General features: G+C 41.3%; 1 protein-coding gene across 1 annotated transcript; it reads left to right on the top strand.

Annotated features, from left to right (window-relative positions):
• Nucleotides 1-5,166: 5,166 nt before the first annotated feature.
• Nucleotides 5,167-24,505, top strand: LOC100381612 (uncharacterized). Its single transcript, NM_001361452.1, has 29 exons — nucleotides 5,167-5,457; nucleotides 5,566-5,719; nucleotides 6,481-6,554; nucleotides 6,719-6,868; nucleotides 6,991-7,095; nucleotides 9,903-10,051; nucleotides 11,579-11,690; nucleotides 11,764-11,919; nucleotides 12,036-12,157; nucleotides 12,411-12,555; nucleotides 12,630-12,695; nucleotides 13,336-13,464; nucleotides 13,725-13,823; nucleotides 14,323-14,488; nucleotides 14,568-14,713; nucleotides 14,937-15,000; nucleotides 15,065-15,189; nucleotides 15,285-15,362; nucleotides 15,984-16,056; nucleotides 19,925-20,028; nucleotides 20,553-20,669; nucleotides 21,590-21,667; nucleotides 21,763-21,862; nucleotides 21,942-21,996; nucleotides 23,481-23,529; nucleotides 23,610-23,697; nucleotides 23,791-23,863; nucleotides 23,950-24,053; nucleotides 24,126-24,505. The coding sequence occupies exons 1-29, from the start codon at nucleotides 5,218-5,220 to the stop codon at nucleotides 24,176-24,178; spliced, it is 3,174 nt and encodes a 1,057-aa protein (NP_001348381.1). The 5' UTR covers nucleotides 5,167-5,217; the 3' UTR covers nucleotides 24,179-24,505.
• Nucleotides 24,506-24,644: the final 139 nt, after the last annotated feature.

The following is a 24,644-nucleotide window of genomic DNA, read 5'->3' as shown; positions in this document are numbered from 1 at the left end:
GAGACGACCCTGAGGGTGTTATCGAGTGGATCAGCGGAGAAGCCGAAGCTTTTGAGGAAATTTTAAGTGATCGAGGGGATGTCTGCTCGTTCTCTAGTGCGAGAGGAGTTTCAGCTATCTTGAAGAAGGCGAGTTGCAATCATGTTAAAACCTTAGCCCAGGTCGAAGCTGCCTTCTCCGTGGATGACACAAAGGATCCCTCGACCGAAGCAAGTTTAATGGGCGGCAAATTTTTCACTGACATCTGGGAAAATGGCGGCCGAGAAATGGCTCATGAAATAATGAAGAAAAGGGAAAAAGATATTCATGACGCTCGAGAAGCAGCGAAAAAAACTGAGGAAGTTGCAGAACTCGAGAGACGGATAGATATCGTTTAATGGCTTTTAGCTTCATCATTTGTTTTCATGGCTTCGAACTGATTGATTTTTTCTATCGCAGCTGAATTACCTCCTCTACCGGAGCCGTTCGACCCCCTGGCCGACCCAGAGACGAAGAAAGCTATAGAAATTATCAACATGGCCGAATCTATTGTTGACGAAGTCGATAACAAATTGCTTAACGAAGTAGCAGAGAAGGTTCTGAAGGAAGAATAATAGTTATTGTGAAAACGTTCTTAGGTGATTAATGTAACATTTGTTGAACTAAGTCTGTAATATTTGATGTGTATAGTTTTAAATCTAATATCTACACTATTTTGCATTTTACTTCTTTCGATGCATGAAACTTTTATATACATACCATTTTTTAGCCTTCGGCGAAAAAACACCTTCCCTTTTTTCATGCTTCGTGGAGAAGAATATTTATGCTTCGTGAGAATATCCACACTTTGTAAAGAACATCCGAGCTTCGTAAAAACATCAATGCTTCGTAAGAATATCCACACTTCATAAAGAACATCCAAGCTTCTCGTAAAAACATCAATGCTTCGTAAACAATAGAGCTCTTCTTCCACATCAGAGCTGATGAAGCTGTAATTCTCAGCTTACTTTGTGCCTTAACACCTTTTCATTTTTGTAAAGCATTCTCTAAAGATCGACCTTGTTTCCAATTCGTGTCATTGGTGTGATATGATGTATGATGTGATGCTATGCGATATGATGTAATAATATGATGCAAAGAATGATGCTAATGCCGAAGACACACACCCACGCTGAAACACACAATCTTTGTGTCCCCTTTGGAACGATCAAAATCTCTGCCGCTTATTTTTCAGCTTCACCGTTTATTTTTCGGTGTAAGTTCTGCATCACCTTAGGAACGTCTTTTAAACTTCTTCGCCTTCTATTTCGACGGTATTTTTCGCGTTGACTTTTCGCGCTTCGCCTTATATTTCGGCGGTATTTGGCTCTGCATTCCTTTTGAAACGACTTTTGAGCAGAAAACTTACACTGCGCTCCCTTAGGAACGACTTTTTGTAGCTTCGGCAAACTTACGCTGCGCTCCTTAGGAACAACTTTTTGTAGCTTTGGTAAAACTTGCACTGCGATTTTTAGCTTTGCATTCCCTTAGGAACATCTTTTGAGCTTCAACAATTTTTGAGCTTCGTAATACTGGGAAGAAGATATATTTCATTCTGACAGAAGCGAAGCTATTACAAGAAATTAAAAGTAGGTTTACATTGATTGTTCCTTATTGAAAACAAAATTACAATGAACGTAAAAATGTTTCAGGCTTCGATCCTCTCGAAGAGAAAGAGTTTCTTGGTTTGGGTCCAGCGGCTGCAGTGCAGCGGTCCCTGGTGCTGAAGCTTTCTTCAGCGGCATTACGAAGGTCAGTGCTTGCCGAAGGTGGTCGAAAAGGGTTCACCGGAGGTGGGCGCCAATGTTGGGGACTTGTTCTCAAGTGCTATTAATTAAGAACAAGGCAACACAAAATGTTAAATATTAATACCCTTCGTCCTTCGAAGCATTATTTCCCTTTGGGTATAATGATCTTCAGACGAAGGTCATGAAGGACATACCTTCATCATCGTGGTATATGTTAATAAAAGGATAAGCATATGAAATGTAAGAGATAACATGAACAATCGTATAATATCGTTAATTCATCCTCATTTTATTATTATGGAAAAATAGAAACAATACTGAATTACAAATATACCTTTGGCTTGATAGAAGGTAAAAGTACAAGCGTGACGCACGAGCAAGTACAAGTCAACGTGAACAGTACGGGGGTACTGTTCATCTATTTATAGGCACAAGACGCAGCATGTGAGAAATTACATTCATGCCCTTACATTTATTATTGACTTATATATAAATCTATGAGGACTAAACAACCTTTTCCCCTTTAAGTCGGTTCCTTTTCCCGCGAATGAGCCGAAGCTCCCTTGCGCGTAGCTTCAGAGCGAAGGCAACCTTTGTCACGATCATGCTCTTCACATCGTGTATGCTTTTATCTTGAGTCTGAAGGTACCTGTCCATAAGCCATACTTGGAAGACATTGTTAAATTACGTTTTTGAGGACTTTCGGAGGACGAAGGCCCCCAACACTCGTCGGTCAACCCCAATCCAGGAACCTACCCTCTCGACCATGTATATATGTCTAGTGTCGTTATATGACATGCCATGTGACCACTCCGGGCCCACATGCGCTAGATACCCGAACCCTAACCCACACGCGCCCGTGAAACCACGAGAGTCAGCTCTGATACCACTTGTAACACCCCGTCCAATCCCTGGACCGGTGATACTTACTCGTGGCAGCTCTCTAGGATCATATATTGTCCCCATAGACCAACACGAGTCTTTTGTGCGCACTTTGTCCTCACTCATGCGCACCCGAGAAAACTTCCCAGTCGGTCACCCATCCCAATTTGCTCAAGCCAAGCACACTTAACTTGGAGGTTCTTTCGAGATAGACTTTCGAAAAAGAAGATGCACCTTGTTGGTATGAATACTCTATTAATTTTATTAAGCCTTGGGTCAGGATATCACAGTCGTGCAGGTCAGCCGTATGGGGCAGTCGCACATCGTACAGTCCTGCCTGTCGTCATGAGTCTGTGTCACTTGTTGGCGTGGTTGGGCATACACCTAGTATGGTGTATCTATCACGCTTTACTCGATATTTAGGTCACTGTAGAAGCTCTAATGATGAGGTACTTTATAAATAGAGCTGTCTGGTCCTTCGAAGCTGTGGGAGCACGTCTAGGGCCATACTCAGGGAGGTGCAATCATGTCATTAGCGGACGCTCGCGTGCTTGCAGCCTGCCCGTTCGGATGACTCCATGGCCTTGGATGTCATGTCTTATCTTGGTTGGCGTGGACTTTACGACATTTGACTTGGATTTCCATCTTGCTTCTCTTCCTTGGTAGGGACCCGGTCGACCGCTCCGTCTCGTGGTCTTACTCCGTCTTGCAGCCTTGTTCGGCAGCGACCTAATTGTTCGCTCCATCTCGCGGACTTGCTCGGCAGAGACTTGACCGGTCGTTCCTGTCTAGCAGACTTCCTCGGCGGGGACCTGGTCAGTCACTCCACCTCACGAATTTGCTCGACAGGGACTTGGTCAGTTGCTCTGCCTTGCAGTCTTTACATAATTTGTGTAAAGAACTCTGTTATGAAAATCTTTATATTTACTTGCATCATTGTATGACATGATTGTAATATTCTATTACTTTGCGTTGCATTCAAATTACATGTTTCTATTTTGCGTAAGTATGATTTATGTAATTTTGGACATCAAATTATTTGTTAATATATTGTTATTTATTGTACAACATGATTTAAATAAAATACAAACAAAACCTAACAAAGTTTTTATTTTTTATAACTAAAATATGTTTGACGCCGAAATTCGTCAGAAAACGACGAAATTAAGTTGAGAAATGCGAAACTCGAATTTTTGAATTTACTAGTCGGTTGCCCGTGCGTTGCAACGACTTACAACAATACCCAAGTAAACTATCCATCAAAAAAATTTCAAAATTTTGTATTAATTGTCTCCGATCTCTGTATAATATTTTTTTTTATTTGGCTAACTGATGTTATTGTTTATTCCATGTAAATATGTCTTGGTACAACACAGCCAATGAAGTGAGCGATTAGAAGAGTTCACAACGATTGACTGAATGAACAAAGATTATAAAATGACATAATTCCATCATACAGAGAACAAATAAGAGAAAGTTTGTGAGATCAAGTTTCTAAAATAAGTCCCATGAAGTCAAACTTATAAAAAAGATAAATCAAAATATGGAGTGATTGCTAAAGTCAGGCATCAATAAAAACTGGATGCACTCCATATAAATTATGCTACTTTGTAGCAATTACTAACGTTTAAACCAACAAATAATCTTTCATTTTGTTGTTAGTGTGATAAATCATTGCTGCTCCATTCAATTCAGCAACCTCAAACAACATGTAGTTTACTGCGTCAATATGGTCTCAGAAACGACCTAATGATTGCAAGAGCCAAAAATGTCGTGCCGTGCTTGGGCTGTATCCTCGACCCGTAGTGCTGGCCCGACCTGACATGATTATTTTTTTATTTTACAAAAAAACGTATATACCTTTATACAATTTAGCGTGATGTTCTATTGGTTAGACAGTTTCACCCATTGTCTCCCACCCTTCTTCCATCATGACATGGGTTCGAACCCCACCTTCTGCACCGTTTTTAACATTTTACGCTGATTTAATTAAATGGATCGACAGGCTAACGGGCTGGCCCGACACAGTTAGCAGGCCGGCATGACGTGCTTGTGCCATAGTTGTGGCCCGCGTGTATCTAGCCCGTGTCGGACGTCGTTACACTGATTTAATTAAATGGATCGACGGGCTAACGGGCTGGCCCGACACAGTTAGCAGGCCGGCATGACGTGTCTGTGCTATAGCTGTGGCCCGCGTGCATCTAGTCCGTGTCGGACGTCGTTTGACATCTATAGACGTGCAGCGGATTAATTTGAAATAACTGTGAGAGGTTATTTGTAAAAAAATGACGCACGACAACCGTTGAAACTGATGCTTTAAGTATATTATAGAATTATAGATTATAGATTATAGAAAAACGTAAACTGTTTGGGAAATGCGAAACTCGGTCCAAATTCGGTTATTTCCCGTTTTCAAAAACCGGCTAAATTCAGTTCAAAAACTGGATGGGAACCCTGGCGCCTCTTTTTTCTGTTGCCTCCCATTTTGGCTACCTTCTCCCCAAACCCGCCCAATACCCAAACCCCTCCGCTCTACAATAGCCGAAACCCTAGCGGCCTTGCGCCGGCCATGGCGGCACCGCGCGCCACCAAGCGCCCCAAGTTTGCCTCCGGCGCGGCGCCGCCCCAGCGAGGGGAGGACGACTACGTGCCGGGGAACATAGTAGAGATTGAGCTCTTCAACTTCATGACCTACGACCGCCTCGTCTGCTGCCCCGGCCCGCGCCTCAACCTCGTCGTCGGGCCCAACGGGTCTGGGAAGAGCTCGCTCGTCTGCGCCATCGCCCTCGGTCTCGCCGGAGACCCCAGCGTATGTGCTCCATACCCTAATCGCACCGACCTGCTATGCTTGCTCCGCGGTTTTCACCGTAGTGTTGTACGGTTCAGTTAGTCACCGCGGTTGCGTTATTCGTTGCAGATTCTCGGGAGGGCGTCCAGCGTGGGTGCATTTGTCAAGAGAGGGGAGGTTGCCGGGCACGTCAAGATATCTCTCCGCGGGGATACAGCTGACGACAAGATCTGCGTTACTAGGAAAATTGATACGAAGAACAAGTCCGAGTGGCTCCTCAACGGTAATAGTGCCTCACTCCTAAAGCACCTGCATTTTCTGTGAAGTATCAAGCAAACGCAGTTACCACCCCCCCACCCACACACACACATACACGCACGCACGCACAAAAAAAAAAAACTCAACTCCGCACAGTGACTTACCCATGAAAGTGATTTACATTTTCTCAGCGGATGCATGCTCCTGACATGTGTTTTCCCTTCATGGTTGGTGTATTGGGTTACTTGTCAAAATCTTGGGTTGCTGTATTTCTTTATCGTCTTGGTTTTATGGTTGGGACATTTCCCCTTCTCCGTTCTGTCTTGTACACCTTACATGGGGGATTTTAGAGTGACAAGCTGATACTGTGATTGATGATGCTCTTACTTGTACTAGAGGAAATTACTGAAAGGAATGTTGCATTCCTCCATCAAGTGGAAATGCTAATATTTTACATAATCTTGAGTACTAGTTACAAACATACAACACAGAGGCGGGAAGAAACTCCCTTTTCTAAAACAAGTTACAAGCATACACAATTCTGTCATAATCTGTGGTGGTACAAATTTCATATCAACTTCCTCTCTGTCAGTTGGCTCAACGTCATATTCTCAAGGATGTTAATTAAGGTTGCCATGTTGGCCCTTGTCATGTAATTTCAGCAATGTCATTTCTTAAAGTGTATGCATGAGTACCTTTATTGTTCTGTTTCTTTTCTTATTTTGGAATATGTTCCTCTCAGTTGGAGAAGTAGTTCTTCTGTGTAACTGATTTTTTTTCCTGCAGGTGCAACTGTCACAAAAAAGGAAGTTATTGACGTGATTAAGAAATTCAATATTCAAGTTAACAACTTAACTCAGGTTGGCCTTAATGTGCAGCTTCAGTTCGTGTAGATTTCTGTGTGTTGCATCACACATTTATATTTTTACTGCATGTTTATGATAGATCAATGAGCTGTTTGTCCTTAACAAAAGCAACTGTGGAGCTTTAACTTGTTTTGCTGTTCTGTGCAACACCTCTCTAGTTCTTGCCACAAGACCGGGTATCTGAATTTGCAAAGCTAAGTCCCATTCAACTTCTAGAAGAGACTGAAAAGGCTGTTGGTGACCCTGATTTACCTATTCAGCATCGCCAACTTGTAGAGAGAAGTAAGGAACTGAAAGCGTTTGAAGTGGTAATGCCAATCTTGCTCATATGATGTTTGTTTGCTTGGAAGTTTTAAGCTTACCTGACCCTTTCAGAAACAGTTTGTTAGGCTCTATCAGTTTACTGTTTATCATCTGCTCAATTTTTTAGGCTATAAGGCAAAACGAACAGACTTTGAATAATTTGAAGGCCCTCAATGCTGAACAAGAAAGAGATGTTGAGCGTGTTCGACTAAGAGATAATCTCCTTAGAAAGGTATGCTAATGTACTTTTTTTGTCCATATGTATGATTCTAATCATTAGTTTTGCTGTGTCACACCCGTGTTTCGGGGGCGCCAAGACCCGGACGCGAAATATTCACCAAGTGTGTTGAGACCAAGTCTTACACATATGATGACTCATGGTACCGAAACGAATGTCACAACATTAATATATAACGGGGTTCTGTACAAAATAGTCAAATAATTCCATTATATGAAGACAACGATCCAGTAACCCAAAGTTGACTGGGAGACGACGACTTAGACCTCTCGCGAACTCATCACAACATCCTCCATGCGCCTCATCCTGCGGTACCTGTTCTTGACCTGTGGGGGATGTGAGTACATAAAGGGTGAGCTCATGTGAAGTGTAAGGCTTATCAAAGAATATGGTTAAAGCCGAGCATTGCTTTTAAAGTTGGTCAAAAATTTTATTAGCAGTTACTAAGTATAAGTAGATACCAACCCAATTAAGTAAGAGATCAAGATTAATAACAACACCCACAATTCAATGCAAATGATAAATTGAGTTTAATTCCATAAATTAATCATGTGAGGGTCCGAGCTGCTCATGACCGTGAGCACAGCTGATATACTAGTTTTACACTCTACAGAGGGTGCACATCTTTACCCACAAGTCGTGTTACCCATTTGCCACGGAGTTGATCAGACCCCATACACCTCTATCAAGGAAGCGAGGCAGGGTACCACTACGAAGCTTTTACAAAGTTCCATTAACTTCAGAAAACCCGCTACAGTTTCTAGGAAGCGCAACATAGGAATCCTCCATCTGAAAAGCCATCGCAGCAAAATCAGCCCGAGAACCTCCCTATACTGACCACTCCTCTAGTGCCCTTGCCCCTTTCGGGTAAGGTAGTCGTCCACTAACTTTCCTAATTAGTCAGCCAAGGGCGTACCATATCACCCTTGTGGTAGCATTGTTTTCCCGGTGGTCGCTCCATTATCCAATTAACAATATGATCTTATCATGAACAATAATTAAACAACAACATAATTGGAACATGATCATAATAAAATATTAGTTTCCCAAAACCAGGTAGAGCAATAGCAAATCTACCCAATAATTCATCTGTTTGCAAGGTGGGAGATAAACAATGCTAGGGAAACCTATTAGGTCCCATCAAATTAACCTGAGCATGTCACAGTGATTAACAACAAACATTATTAGGTAAAAAGGAGTGATCAAGGGCACAACCTGCCTTAGACTTGAGATTTCCAGGTATCAACTTGATCTTCAGATTTCTCGTGACCTCACCGCTATTCGTAGCAATTCATACAAGCAGACAAGGAGCACATAAAAATAACAGTACACCAAACAGCGCAAGAATATTCTACGCGCTGCTACCAGATCGTGGGTTCGAGAATCACTAAATTCGGAGTTACGGTTAACAAGATATGGTTTATGGAAGATCCATGATTAGATATGAAAATTATGTTCTATGTGAATTAACATAAAACATGTGAGAAAAATATTCTAAGTAACACCTTAACTCATCTCTAATCCAAGTTATATCTTAATTAAAGATCATATATTAGTCAGATTATGATTATACATAGATTAACTGTGATACAGAAAGGTTAATCTATTAAACATAGGATAAGCAAATATCTAATTATAAGAGTATGTAATATGATAAAATTAAGGCTATTAATGCTTAGGAAATTTTATTACAAAGCTATCGTAATTTGAACGTGTCAAAAAAGAGCTAAAAGGCACAAGATGTAAATTATCTAGTATTATTGAGGTATTAAAAATCAATTTCGGAATTTGTTTCATCCTTTTCTGGAGTCAATGGGTTGCGACCATGATTCATATAAACGCGAGGGGTCTAGATGTTAATTGTAGGGGTTTATTTTATACTTCCTTCCATAAGGCCTGGACTGCGGTTTTATTCTGCAAACTACAGGGGCTCTTTTGCAAGTTCTCTTAGCTGAAGGGGTACAAATAGATTTCAACCGTTGGATCGACATTTGAGGGCTCGGATTAGATCGGCGTATTATGCGAACCGGTACGCTATTCGGGCTGCAGGATTCGCGATCCACAGCGGTGAACGCGTAGTGGCCCCGGAACGATGGATCAGAGATCAAGGGTCCATACCAATCCGCGAAGGGGTACACTATGGTTCTAATCACGACCTTCGGTTTACTGATCAACAGCCACCGCTACCCCCCTCGAATCGGTATCGAAGACCAAATCCCATCCGCCCACTAGCCCATCAACGGTCAGGGATCAACCACTAGACTCGATATCCCCTATCTAATCCGGACCGTCTGAATAGGATCCGATGGGCCCGGCGTCATCGTCCTCCCAGCGCTCAAGGGAGCGGCGGCGCGAAGTCCTTATTTCAAATTCAAATCCATGTTGGGAGTTTAAAATTATAAGTATGCACCGTCATAATAACCTTAACCTCCAGTATGCCAATGCAAGTATTACTTAATTATATATAAATTATTGATTTAAGCGAATGCTCAAACTACACAACACATATACGATTTAAAAATAAATCATTATTTTGAGTATGTAGTTAATTATGGGTTCATTCAAAACTTATTACCCCTTATTTATCTTTTCTTAATATAAATATTTTTAGAGAGTGTTGATAAATATATATTTCAATAAAGAGATGACTAGATTCATATAGGGATTTTTTTATTTATTTGATCTCATATTAGAGAAGATCTCTATTAAATCTTTGGTGTATTTTTTTTCTTAAATCCAAAACAGGATTTCAGGGTGTTACACGCTGGTACTATGATAATAGTTTGTTTAATGTCCCATAGGCTGAATCAATGAAGAAGAAGGTGCCATGGCTGAAATACGACATGATGAAGAAGGAATTCATAGAAGTGATACAAGAGAAGGAGAAAATTGCAAAGCAAGAAATGGAAGAAGCAGCTAGAGTCTGGGAAGATTCAAAAGGCCCTATTGAGTATGTTCCATGGTTCCAGAAAGTTTCAGCTGTTCATTTTTGGAATGGACATTCCTTCTAGATGTTTTGAATTATTTCATACTACATGCGTTTCTTTTCGTTTTGGGAAAAGGGTTTCCTTTGCATGGATGGGCGAGTACTCCAATAATTAGAAATTGGGTCAGCTTCACCTCCAGTTTCGATTGGTATCGATGCACTTCTTTTTCATTCATGTTTTTTTTCTTGCCTGATGAGATCAAAGCAAAGTTCTTGATTGCCATAGTTTGTTGATAACATAGCAATCTGTAAATTCAGTCAGTTACTCAGTTTAAATAAAATTTGGAAAATGGAACTGCCCATCCCTATGTGGCCAAATTTTTTTCTTGACAAAATTAAATGATTGCATCATCTACCCAAGGTGGAGACACAATGGGATTAACTCATAACATTAGTTGCACACCAACTCCTTTGCCGTCAAGCATCTCCAAAGTGTGATGCACCTAAGTTCCCATCCACACTGTTCCTTATTAGTTCCATAAATAATGCTTCTGGGTTTATGTGGTCATGTCCTAGCCTCAAGACAGCTTAAGCATCATTTACAGTCCTGTCGCAGCTAAAATTTTATGTGGACTACTCCATTTCATCCAATTAAACCCTTTTAGATCCATCTCAGGGTCAGCTGAATTCCCTTATACAATCCATGCTTGGCTTCAAATACATCGGAGAGAATAAAATGACAATTAAAACATACTATAAAATGTTATTTAATTGTTCGAAACAAACAAAAACACAAAGAAAAGTGGGCATTGAGAGGTTAGGAATATGCTACAGTTATATGAAACAACTTATATTTATGTTCATGCCTTTACATTGAAGAAATCCAACTTAGCTTAACGTGTGCTTTCTGAATAAGGCAATGTTGATTTTTCTTATGGCTCGTTGAACATGATAAATGTTGGACGGCTGATAGGCTTGCTAAACGAGGGCTTGATCAACCCGACTGTTGTCTGCTTTGTGATCAGTAGGAAGAGACCATAAATTACTTGTTGGTCGAGTGCAGCTTTGCGAAACAATTCTGGTACCAATTCCTTCGGACTGGGGACTTCCAGGTGCTTTGTCCCTCTCCTGATGGTGGCAGCTTCGACTCTTGGTAGGAGAGGAGTGCGGCTAGGGTGGGCAAGCCGTTGTCAGAGGGCTTCAACTCTCTAGTCATCTTGGGTGCATGGTCGATCTGGAAGCATAGAAATAGATGTGTGTTTGATGGTTGTAACCCAAGTGTAGGGGTCGCCCTCTCGGCAGCTAGAGAGGAGCTGATGTGCTGGCGTATGGCTGGTGCTAAAGTTCTTTCTTTCTTCCATATTGAGGAGCTGACTTAGATGAGGTTTTTGTGTTGGGGGTGTCTGATGTTGTGTGTTGTGTGTTTTGTGTTTTTTCGCTGTACTTGGGGTTTCTACCCTTTTTCTCCTTAATACAAAAATATGCAGATCTCCTACGTATTCAAGAAAAAAAAGGTCTGAAGGGAGACTCCTTTTTTGCCATTTTTTGTAGCAAACTCAAGAAACACAAGGCAACTCATACTTCAAATATAAAGAAGATAAGCGGCCAAGTAAATCAAAACATGGACAACCGTCATAAAGTTATGGACCACGATTTAAAGCTGGTATGGACCATACTGTAATCAGGCGTGCATTACTGTTTTGCTGCTTTCATCATTTGACATTCTTTGGTATCAGAATGCAGAACTGAAAGCTACATTTGATGAAATGGATGACCTGAAAAAGCAAGAAAAATCTCGCCAGCGAAGGATCCTGAAAACTAAGGAAGATCTTGCTGCTGCTGAAAAGGAACTTGAAGATCTACAGCCTTATGAACTTCCTAAAGCTGAAATGGTCAGTTGATTAGCCTTACTCCATTACACCCTGGTATCATGTCCATTTTATGTGCTCATATTTACACAATTTTTCATCATGGTTGTATTTACACTAGTAGTTTTTTTTTGCATTAGGCACAACTAACAGACCAAATTGCACGAATAAGTGTTGAGATAAAAAACTTAAAAGCGGAAAGGAATGCCATGGAGTCTCAGTTAGCTCGAGAGGAAGAAAGCTTGAGGAGATGTTCTGATAGGTAACCTGCTTGCGAACTGCTGTCATCTTCACAAAGGTTAAAAAGTGCAGGCCTAGTGCCGGAGGCTCCCACATGAGTGGTGGGGTCTGTGGAAGGGATAAACCGAGACAAGCCTTCCTCCGCAAATGCGGAAAGGCTGCTTCGAACCCACGACTTGATGACTTAGTGAGGCAGCTCTCACAAGTGCACCCGGTGACTCAGTGATTCATTGAGACATCTCCACAAATGATGCCTAATGCTAAATTGGTTCCAGGTTGAAGGAAATGGAAAGCAAGAATAGTAAGCTACTCCAAGCATTACGAAGTGCTGGTGCTGATAAAATTATTGAAGCATACCACTGGGTGCAAGCTAACAAAAAGAATCTCAGGCAAGAAGTTTACGGGCCTGTTCTCCTTGAGGTTCGTGTAGCATTCCTGTCTGCAGTCCTTTTATTTGCAGCCATGATACTATACCTTGTTTGAACTGTTCCCAGGTAAATGTTCAGGATAAGCTTCATGCCACTTACTTGGAAGACCATGTTCCAAACTATTTATGGAAGGTACAAATACAGTGCTAATGCTTCATTTCTTGATTGATGCTAAATAATGTTGCATTCATTGCATGTTGTATTAGTTTATACTCCTGTTCTAAATTATGATCCACAAGGTTTTGGCCTAAGTTGAAAATCTTATTCTGACCAAGTTTTCAGGAAAAAATACATTAACATCTATAGGTTCAAACAAATGCACCATCAAAACATATATCATGCGAATTTTAGTGAACTAATTTGATGTTCTAAATATTGGTCCATTTTTTATGAACTTAGTTTAAGTTAAAGAGATTTGACTCAGGACAACACCAAAATGAAATATAATTCGAAACAGGGAAAATTTAACATTAATGTAGAACTAGAGAAAGCAGCTAGGTGAAATTGTGAAAATTTGACAAGTGGCTGCTGGATCTTCTTGTGCTATGCTTCCATTGCACATTCACATGTTGTATGCATAGTCCATGCACAGAAGCAGATTTATCTTTCCATTATTGAGGATGATCACCATCCAATCATATGCAATTTCTGTATATACAACCCTAGTTTATTGTCAGCGCTGCTTGCAAAAATGCAAATAGTTACATGCCATCATCTTGTTTTTTTCTTGTGGAAAATCATTGTAATTGCTGTAAATAATTGGATATACCAGTCATTCATCACTCTGGATGCTTCGGACCGTGACTACATTGCTAGAGAAATGAAGCAGTATGGCATTCCTGTTCTGAACTACTTAGTGCGCGAAGGCACAAGGAGACGGCCATTAAACATCACTCCAGAGGTAAGCAGATACGGGCCAAGCTTTCGCCCTTATTTGTTGACCCTCTTTTGCATCTTCTATTATGCACACACATTCGCACTAACCATCATCCCTACTTGTTCATGAGCATTTTGAATGAATGGGTTCCACGATTATTCCTTTTGGTGACGTGTCTGCTCTTACATTCTTAATGCTTTCTTGACCTCTGTTCACACTTAAAAACATGACTTGAGAACTTCATGATAGTAGTATTTAATATTCTGCTTTTCTTATTTTGGCAGATGGAGCAACTTGGGATCTACTCCCGACTTGATCAAGTATTTCAAGCCCCTGACACTGTGAAAGATGTTTTGATTAGTCAGGCGGGTTTGGATGATTCGGTACTACTTTACTACTTAAGTTCTGTTCATAAACTTTTACCAAGTTGCATTGGTTATTGCCCCTCCAGTTACTAAAGATTGACAATTTGTATATTGGCATGGTCCTGAAACATACCTTTGACCAATTTCTTATAACTATTCTATTGTCAAACCATAGAAATTTATATTGTGAAACTTTTTTTTTTGTTGCAAACCTCTTCCATATCATCATGAGTCCTGAGATGTTCAATTTCAGAGCACATTTTTTCTTCCCAAATATGTATGCAAGGCACTTAACATTGCATGGAGAACAAAAAACAAAACAAGAACACCAAAGCCCCTCTCTGGTGAACCTGATGCATGAAGAATACATTTCACCTACACACACTCATTAATTCAGCACAAATTGTTATTGATGTTTTAAGTTTTGATAGGTTAAATGCTTAAATAAAGGGAGTACCTGAAACCCTATACTCAAAGATGCTTTTAGTCTCATGTTTCTTCATTTTTGTGTATTTAGTACATAGGTACAGATGAAACTCATCGCAGAGCAGATGAGGTGTCAAAGCTAGGCATCTATGACTTTTGGACTCCGGATAATCATTATCGATGGTCCAAATCAAGATATAGTGGTTATATGTCAGCATTTGTAGATGCAATCCATCCTTCTCGTCTCTTCAAGAGCAGTATGTCACCTCAGCCTCAGTAAACTTCATATACATAATTCACCTATCATGTCTTATTCTTGTCTGCCTTTCCCCGCAGATCTGGATGTAAGCGGCATTGAAGATCTTCGACTTCAGAAAGAAGACCATGTAACAAATATTGAAGGAATGCGTGAAGCTATAAAGACGCTTCATAGAAAACAGAGACAGTTAGAAGACGAAGAGGCAAATATACACAGGCAGAAGGTTTGATCTATTTAGTTTCATTGATTTTTGTTATTTCCCTACAATTTGGTGTTCTCTTATTTTTTTCGAATATAATCAGCTGATGAGCTTAGATCTTGTAAGAACTTGGCTGTGTGGGATTGCAGAGGCCTGAATTATTTATGTTTTTATAACAAACTTCCATTGATTTTAATTATTAGTTAGTCGTTCATTGCGACTTATATTTGCTAATTAAATTTTCTAGGAAGAAATTATTAATGCGATGAGATACCACAAGAAGACACGAGAAGAGATACAAAGACGTGTTGGTATGATACTTCTGTTCTTTTGTTGCTTTCATGTGAATCATATAATAATTGATCTTTCTTCCAGATATCAAAAAGCGAATACTGAAGGACATATCCAGAGAAGACGATGTAGAATCCAGCACGAGAAAGCTTGTTAATCAGGTTGCTAAGATAAATGATGAGAGGTTTCATGCAATGATAAAACTTAAGGTAACATGGCCTTTATCCTAACAAACATTTTAGTTGTTTGCCTTGAAAAGATTAATTACTCTGTACTTATTGCAATTTTATTTCAACTGTCATAGGATTTGCTTACTGAAGCTGTTGCTCTCAAATGGAGTCACACAGAAAAGAATATGACTTTAATTGAGCTCGATACAAAGGTATGCCACTAGGTACATTTACAAAAGTAGCTTGTCCATTCCATATTATCATTTCTTAGAAGGGATTGTCTATACTATCGTTTCCAATCAGATTATATACTACATTTTGAAATGTAAGACATATTTTGGCTTGTCGCTGTTTTATGGTTTCACAAATAAGGTTTGGTTTAATTTATCTTATATTACAATGCTGATGACACTACTAATTCCAACTCAGAAAATTTACAAATTTTTAGGTTAGTTGGTAAAAACAATGAGCTTTGAATCTTGGAATACATGCACATCTTATGAAAGAAATGGGCGGGTATCGGATGGAGGGACATTAATATATGTAGAAATAAGTGGGTATCTAAATGGAAGGACACTAATATACGTTGATAATTTGGTGTAGTTCAGCAATGATGTGCAACATGAACAGATGAGAACATACAGTTAAGTGGGAAGTGAACTCAGTTAAATGGAATGATTCTTTTCTTGGTTTCTTTTCCTAGTTATAAAGTTTGTGAGCTTGCAGAACTGTAGCATTTTTTCTTATATTGTCCATAATGTCTACTCTTCATGGAATTATCTGGCTGGTATTACTGATTTTCTCTCTTTTTGACCATAATTGATCATGTCTAGATATGGGAGATGGAAAAGGGTGTGAAAAAACTTGAAAAGGATGCTAATCAGGCGGCTAGAAACTACGAAGATTGTAAGTTTGTTTTAAAATAATTTCTCTTTGTAACCAACGTGACTCTTACTCTCATCGAGAGGATGACACTATGAGTTAGGGCGATTTTCTGTTTATTTTCTCAAACACTACACAATGCCATACCTTTAAAAGTGTTGGAGACATATATTTATAGCCCTAGAGGCTGCACTAGAATACACTACACACTGCAACACATAGGTGCTGTCCTCTAGATGCTAAAGTGCAGTAAAAAAATTGCCCTGCTGCTGCCACAGTACAGCAGTCAAAAGACTGCTGCTTTTGACTGCTGCTGCTGTGCTGCCTGCCTATAGCAGAGATGCTGTCCTCCACATGCCGTAGCAGAGATGTTGTCCTCCACACGAAGACCACATGACTTACTCCATCATTCTCCCCTAAGTCTTGTGCGTCGTCTTGTGTGAAAGTTTAGCCATCCCGGACCTGGAACAAACCTCAAGGAATTTGATCCTCCCAAGGGGCTTGGTGAGTAGGTCCGCAAGATGATCCTTGGTGTTGATGTAGCGCGCATTGATGCTCCCTTCTGCCAAACAGTCACGGATGAAGTGGTACCTCACCCGGATGTGCTTGCTCCGTTCATGGAACACGAGGTTCTTGGCCAACGCCAATGCAGACTGGCTGTCCACCCTGAGTTCCACCGCTGCCGTGTCTCTCTCGAGGAGATCACCGAGCAGTCTAGCCAGCCAGAGCGCTTGAGTCGAAGCGGTGGAGGCCGCTATGTACTCAACCTCGCAGCTGGACATGGCCACCACATGTTGCTTGACTGACTGCCAGCTGATGGGGCACTTGCCGAGAAAGAAGAGGATCCCGCTTGTGCTTTTACCGGTGTCGATGTCGCCGGCGTGGTCGCTGTCGATGTACCCGACAAGGTATGCCTCCCTAGGGCACCTCGGGGTAGTAGAGACCGTGGTCGAGAGTCCTTGCGGACGATCCTCTTCACAGCCTGCTCGTGCTTCGTTGTTGGTCGCTGCAGGAACTGACTAACGTAGCCAACGTATATGCCAGATCCGACCGTGTGTGGACGAGGTAGCGAAGGCTCCCCACAAGACGCCGGTACTGAGTAGCGCCCACCTTCTCCGTCGTGCTATCGCAACACAGCTTCAGCCTCTCCTCCATCGGAGTGAGAGCTGGGTTGCAATTAGTGAGCCCAGCCAGCTCAACAATGCGTTTGGCGTAGTTCGTCTGGCGAAGTGTGATCCCAGAGTCACTCTGGTGCACCTCAATCCCCAGGTAGAAGGAGAGATACCCCAGGTCACTCATCTGGAAGGTGGCCTTCATCTCTTCCTTAAACGTCGCCACATCTGCACCCTTGGTGCCGGTGATCACCAAATCGTTGACGTAGACACTCACCAGCAGGGCATTTTCTCCATTGGCCCGCCGATAGATGGCCGCCTCGTGCATACCTGCCGAAAAAATACGATGGTACGTCAAACCCGTCGGAGTTCCTACAGGTGTACGTCACCGCTAATCCGCTATCACAGCAGCAGGTGGAAACACCGCTGTGATGGCGACATATTTTCATGTAGCCTTGTCTGGACCTGCCCGGACTTGGCTCATGAATCTCGCCCCAGGATCAATCTACTCCTGGGAAGAGCTCTGCGCGCGGTTCGTTGCGAACTTCGTCAGCGCTTACCAGCAGCACGGCGTGGAGGCCCACCTCCACGCAGTGAGGCAGGAGCTCGGGGAGACTCTCCGGACATTCATCTCCCGCTTCACCAAGGTGCGAGGTACTATACCTCGCATTTCCGATGCTTCCATCATCACGGCCTTCCGACAGGGAGTACGTGATGAGAAAATGTTGGAGAAGTTGGCCACACACGACGTGGAGACTGTCCCCACACTCTTCGCTCTGGCCGACAAGTGCGCCAGAGCCGTCGAGGGCCGTGCATGGCACTCGGTCCCACAGACCGGGGCTACCCAGTCGGGTGGCTCGGGTGCCGTCTCCCGGGACGGTAAGAAGAAAAAGAAGGACCGCGACTACCAGAAGTTGTTGTGTTAAGTATGATCTTTTGGTCGAGCTCACAATTATCAGGGACAACTCACATCATTGCTGCATAGTCAATTAGTTTGTAAGCGGTGCACAATATATTTGTGCATCTTTTTAACTGTAAAATGCACACATAAATGAATAGTCGAAGGTGACAATGTGAACAAACAACTAAGTGGGTGTTATGAATCCTATTAGAGAGATATGAGACTAATTCTTCATTCATTCATTGATTTCCCCCTTAACGAGGTACAACCCATCCTTATATAGATAGGGAAAACTTAGCCCCCTAGTAACTAACTCAACCTTATCTAATCTAATCCCAACTAACTAACTCAATCTTATCTAATCTAATCCCAAGTAACTAACTAAATCTTATCTAATCTAATCTTTATCCACTAATCCTAATTCTGAGCCTATCCATATGGGCCTCCATGCCCTGGGCTGACACCCCATGACATTCCCCACCCTTCGAAGATAGCTCGTCCTCGAGCTGTAATGGTGGTGCTTGGCAACAACCTTGCTGTCTAATTTGATATGCACGTGTAAGTGCAACCCTAACTAGAAGCTTTTTACATCTCGGCTTTAATTCATTGCAAATAAAATAAACAACCTAACATATGCCAAGGTTGGTCCCCCTGGATCCCATGGGAACAACCTCGTCCAGGCTGCAAAGGCCAAGACGTGGTAGCTCACCAGTCCTACGGCCTAAGTTGACGCGAGTTCTAGTGGAGACAGCGCCACCCAATCAGACGTGTTCTTGCTGTCCACATGGCTATGAATCAGGACGGTTAACTGGAGTGGAGGATCGGCCAACCCTGCTGAAGGCCTTGTCGCCCCATGTGTCGCGTGTTGTTCAACGCGCAATATCGATGCAAGTCGCTGTGCCAGGGAACAACGGATCGTAGCCTACAGTCGTGCTGCCACTTGTCGTGCTTGATGCCGCGCTAGGAAGCCACGTACCGCAGCCGTGCCGCCGCTTGCCGTGCTTGACGCCGCGCCAGGAAGCCGCGTGTCGTAGCCTGAAGATGGCAAGCCGTTGTCTGCAGCCGCTGGCGCAATTTGCTGCACTGGACGCCGCGCCAGGAAGCCACGTGCAGCTGCTGCTAATCAGCGGTAAGACTCCACCTTTGCCGCGAGGAGATCACGGAGCTGGAGGATAGCATATCGGGCCTGTCCAGATCGGGCCTGGCACGAGTGAGCTCCTCATGCCAGGTGCGTACATCGTCCGCAACAAAAGTCATGGGAAATGATCTCTGACTCACGATACCATATGTTATGAATCCTAGTTCATAACGAGATAAACAACACCGGGAAGATAGCCGGGTGGAGTCAGCTTGGAGGGGGGGATAGGCTATTAGAGAGATATGAGACTAATTCTTCTTCATTCATTGATTGATTCTCCCCTTAAGGAGGTACAACTCATCCTTATATAGATAGGAAGACTTAGCCCCCAAGTAACTAACTCAATCTTTTCTAATATAATCCTAAGTAACTAACTCAATCTTATCTAATATAATCCCAACTAACTAACTCAATCTCATCTAATCTAATCCCAAGCAACTAACTAAATCTTATCTAATCTAATCTAATCTAATCTTTAACCACTAATCCTAACCTTGTGCCTATCCCTATGGGCCTCCATGCCCTGGGCTGCCGCGCCATGAAAGTGGGAAATGAACTTATAAATTTCCCTTCAGTTGATCTATTTGTTGTTTTTTACTTCCAAATACCACAAATTTCAGTTTACTATTCAATCCATGACTGCAATTAACTTATTTTTCCCTTTCCCTTGTTCTACAAATTATTATCTGCAGTTGAATATGCATAAACCGTTTTCTACTGTCACATTTTTATTTTCTTCAGGTAGAAGAATCACTCAGGAGCATAGGCGGAGGCTGTCTATTGCAAAACAGAATGCAGAGTCGATAGCCATGATTACTAAAGACCTTGAAAAAGAGTTTTGTGCGGTATAGTTAAAATTTAGTTTGTGCAAACTTCATTCTGAACTTATGGTAGAATGCCAATTCATGACAATGGGTTGTGCTATCTGATTGGTTCCCTTTTTGAATTCTCCGACATGGCAATCATTAATTCATCACACTATAAGCATTTCACCCAGATTTATCATGGCCATTACTATTGTCTGTTGTATTAGTAATAACAACTGAATTTTTACGTGATTATTGTGCCATTTTATCATCGAATCCTGTTTTTCTACACCTTACTTGAATCTGCAATAATAGTTTAAGGAAATACAACACCTGCATTGCATGTTCAATCCATCACAAACTACCTTTCAATAAAATACGAGAAAAAAATGATTTCCAGCTTAAAGTTCTCACTGAAAATTAATACTTTGAGAGCCTTGTCATATTGTATACTAACCGTGTGAGGTTATAGTTATACTAATAGAATCTTCTAGCACTGCTCTTAGTGGCATCATGAGCACTAATAATCAGTTTATTGATTCTTGACTCCTTTCTAATTGTAGATGCCCACTACCTTAGAAGAGCTCGAAACTGCAATACAAGATACTGAATCAGAGGCAAATTCTATGCTATTTCTTAACCAAAATGTTTTGCAGGAGTATCAAAACCGGCAACATGAGGTATCAAAATATGTCTGGTTCATATGTGCTGGCCAGTTAGCAATGGTTATGTTTTACTGTCTTGGTATTATTGCTGGCAGAATTATCCATTGAGAACATAACAGATCATATTTTATGGGGTTATTGATATGCATTTTTAAAACCTTTTCAAGATGATAACATAGTGATGGAATCCAGGAAGGTGTGTTATGAAATGTGTATTTTCTGATGTGCATTAAAATTGTGGAGGTTGCATGCTAGCATGCTCCCTTCACTCTACCCTTGTGGAAAATGCTTGGCTATGTATATGATATGGTCTGTTTAGGGCATGTTCGTTTCAACCCCAATCTATATGGATTGAAGGGGATTGAGTGGGTTTCAATCCCTGGTAAGTCAAAATCTCTCCCCTCCAATCCATATGGAATGGAAATAACCTAACAAACCCTTACCGGGAACTGATACAAGAACAGCAGGATAGATCAGCTAACTTGCCCTCCATAGTCCATTTATGCTCTGAGCTTCTTTCTTTGATTTATTTTCTGCTTTCTTAACTTATTTCTCAAGGATGCCTTTATAGTCCAGGTGCCTAACAACCTACTAACAAGTCTCCTTGTAAAATCTACTAACATCTTATCCATATAACCAATCAACCCTATCTGCTCCAAATTAATCCCTAAGCTGCTGTTGCTACACCATGTCCAGAGCCACAACCAGCCCACCAGCTGTTACTTGGGTGTACTCATGTTGTGGTCTTGTCATTTCTCAATAAATTGGGTAGTAGATGATGCCTTGGACAGTTGAACCATCCAAAATAAAGTCAAATTTGAGTTGAACCTTGGGCAGTTCAACAGTTCATCTACTGAATCATAATCTGTTTTGAGCTTCTAAATCAATCTCCTACTCTGCCTAGAATTCTCTTTGATACAATTTCGATTTTACAGATAGAATCAATCTCAAATAAACTTAAGGATGATAAGGGTGAACATGAGATCTGCTGTTCTGAAATCGAAACAGTAAAGGTTTGAATACTTACATCTTGTCACCTGAATTGAAATGAAATTTTTACTTCTTTTTTGGATCCATCTTCTGTGAATTGACTTAAGTCGTTTTGTAGGGTAAATGGCTTCCGACTCTGCGGATTCTTGTTTCAAAAATAAACGACACATTCAGTCGTAACTTTCAAGAAATGGCAGTCGCTGGAGAAGTTTCACTGGGTATGTATGATTTTGTTTCTTCGCCATTGTTTGTTTTGTTTGATAACACCCTAATTGTCGTGTCAAACCTTTCTTGCAGATGAGCACGGTATTGATTTTGATCACTATGGTATTCTTATAAAGGTGAAATTTAGGTGAGCTTTCACCAAATGAGAGCAATTTTGGTATTTCTGAAACTGGATGAATAAGTAACCATCACCCACACCATATGAATCAATGTATTGTTTTGTAATGTTAAGCTAGCTTGGTATATTGTCTAATTACATTAAATTGGAGTACCAAACTTCTGTCAACATCAACGTCTTCTATATCCGTCCTTTACAACTTTCTCTAAGGGCTTTACATTAAAATAGCATGGGGATCCCTCCCACATGCATTCCCTCCATTTCCCTCTCCACCAAACCAGCCCTAAAAGATTCCCTCCTCTATATCTCCTTCCTCTCCAACAACGTCCTCAATATCTCGCCCTCTATATGTAAATTCTTATATTAGGGACATTTTATTTTTAGTTTTTGTACGCACGTATTTGTCGCTCAAATGTTTTGCACATATTTTAGTTTTGCTAGATCTGCTGTTTAAAGTATTAATATTAAAATAGATAGAGGAGAGGAGAGGAGAGGAGAGGAGAGAGAATTCTATATATAGAGGACGAAGGAATTTCTGTTAGAGATATTGTAATTATATTGTACTAGGGCTGTGTGTAATGGGCCTAGGCCCAACATCTCTGTTATAAATAGATTTCACCCAACCCAGTTTAGGGTTAGGGTTTCCAATAACTTCATTTATATTTATAGTACCGTTTAGAGGACGTTGTTGAAGGATAGAGGAGAGAGATCTCTCCTAAATAGAGTATATGACCATATAGGGGGTCTTGCTGGAGAGTCTTTACTTTAGCCCTTCCAAGTTGAGTAAAGGGAAACTAAGTACTTTTATAATTTATTCTGACAATTTTATGATTATTAGTTTACAGATGATGTATTAGTCTGTCCTACAAATGATCTTTCTGTGATCCATGTATCTTGTGAAAGTTTTTTAAAACCATAATTGGATGTAATGGAAATGAAATAGCACGCTAGCATTATATTATCTTATTCTTATCTAGCTTTCCAGAGCTCCTCAGTGCATGTTGCGAAGTGGGCTGGCCTTGTCTTGTGCTATATTAATAGTGGACTTTTCTTCCTTGAAGCACCCACACACGGTTTGCGCAGTTCCACTATTCCTGCCCTTAGCATCTAAAATTGGATAGTCGTCTTGCCACATATGAAGTAGGTTACACTCCTACAATTCACTGAAGAGTTGTGCAAACAGCATCCGGCTGAATTAAAATGTATTCCTAACATGACTGATTCAACACTATTTCACACTTCATAGATGAAAGATGGTTTATCCTTTCTCAAATTCAAATATCTCTCCCTCTTCTGTGACCTTCTTGCTTCCTGTTTCCTAGTCTGTATCAGGAGATTTTTGTAATGTAAATATTTCTAATTCTCATAGATGAAATATATTTTTTTATGTGTGGCCAGCATCTATTCTTTTGATTGCTTATCTGTTTGCTGATATTGTTTTTTTGTATCCTGTGCTTCTAGCAAGGGTTTTGATATATTCTATTGGTTGCCAGGCAAACTAGTCAGCTGCAGGTGCTAAGCTCTCATCACCAATCTGGAGGGGTATGAAGGATCAACTAGTGTCGAGTCAAATGTGAAATCTTTTCTCTTCACCTTCTTATTATTTCCTTGCTGTTTCATAGGAGCGATCTGTATCGACCATCTTGTATCTTGTGTCACTTCAAGATCTTACCAACTGCCCTTTTCGGGTTGTTGATGAGATAAATCAAGGTAACACAACTGAATTGCTTCATTTCTCCAACTGTATGACTGCTAACTTGTATAGGTATTGAGGTGGTCTAATGCATTCATCCGAATATGCAGGAATGGACCCCATAAACGAGAGGAAAATGTTTCAGCAGCTTGTCAGAGCTGCCAGCCAAATTAACACGCCGCAGTTAGTGACAGTGCACTCAGCACTTTGTACCTCTTGCAGATCTGCAAACCTGACATCCGATAACCTCCCCTTTCTTTTGCTTGCAGGTGCTTCCTTCTGACGCCCAAGCTCCTACCTGATCTGGAGTACAGCGATGCCTGCAGCATTCTCAACATTATGAACGGCCCATGGATTGAGGAGCCAGCAAAAGGTACTTGTCTGGCGAACTGAGCACGTAAACATTCTCTGTCTGAGTTGTAGCTAATTCGGCTGATGCATGCAGCTTGGAGCTCCGGTGATTGTTGGAGGACAGTGGTCAGCGCAGCTGGACACTGAGCGCCGAGTATTTTGCCTTGGACCGTAGGAGGCTTGTAAAGTTTAGCGTGTAGAGCTGGATGCAGCTTTTGGGTGGTTAATTTAAGTTTGTAGTTGTACTACATGTAAGTTTAGGAAAGTTAAGGTAGCTGGTGGCATTATCAATGTGGAACCAGATGTTGAGCTGCTCAAATCACTTGGCAGCCCTTTTGACACGGGAGGGTAAGGTACTGTGGAATGATCCCTACCCTGTACCGGCCAGTATTCCTGGAAGTGACCAGTTTACTTAAGTAATTGTTTTGCAGCGGAAAAGCAGCAGGCATGCAATGTCTGTCTACTTGCTGTGACAAGTCTGACTCCTTTAGGGCTTTAGTACTTTTGTTAGGAGTAGAGATGGAAGGGGATTAAATTAATTGGTAGTAAAAAATGAATAGGAACGGATTTAATCTCAATCTCCTTCGATTCAATGCAAGGGTGCTGTTTGGTT

This window comes from Zea mays, chromosome 5 (genome assembly GCF_902167145.1).
Source record: "Zea mays cultivar B73 chromosome 5, Zm-B73-REFERENCE-NAM-5.0, whole genome shotgun sequence".
Taxonomy (NCBI): domain Eukaryota; kingdom Viridiplantae; phylum Streptophyta; class Magnoliopsida; order Poales; family Poaceae; genus Zea; species Zea mays.
Note: the sequence above shows the minus strand (reverse complement) of the source record. Positions and strands in the feature narration are given on the sequence as shown.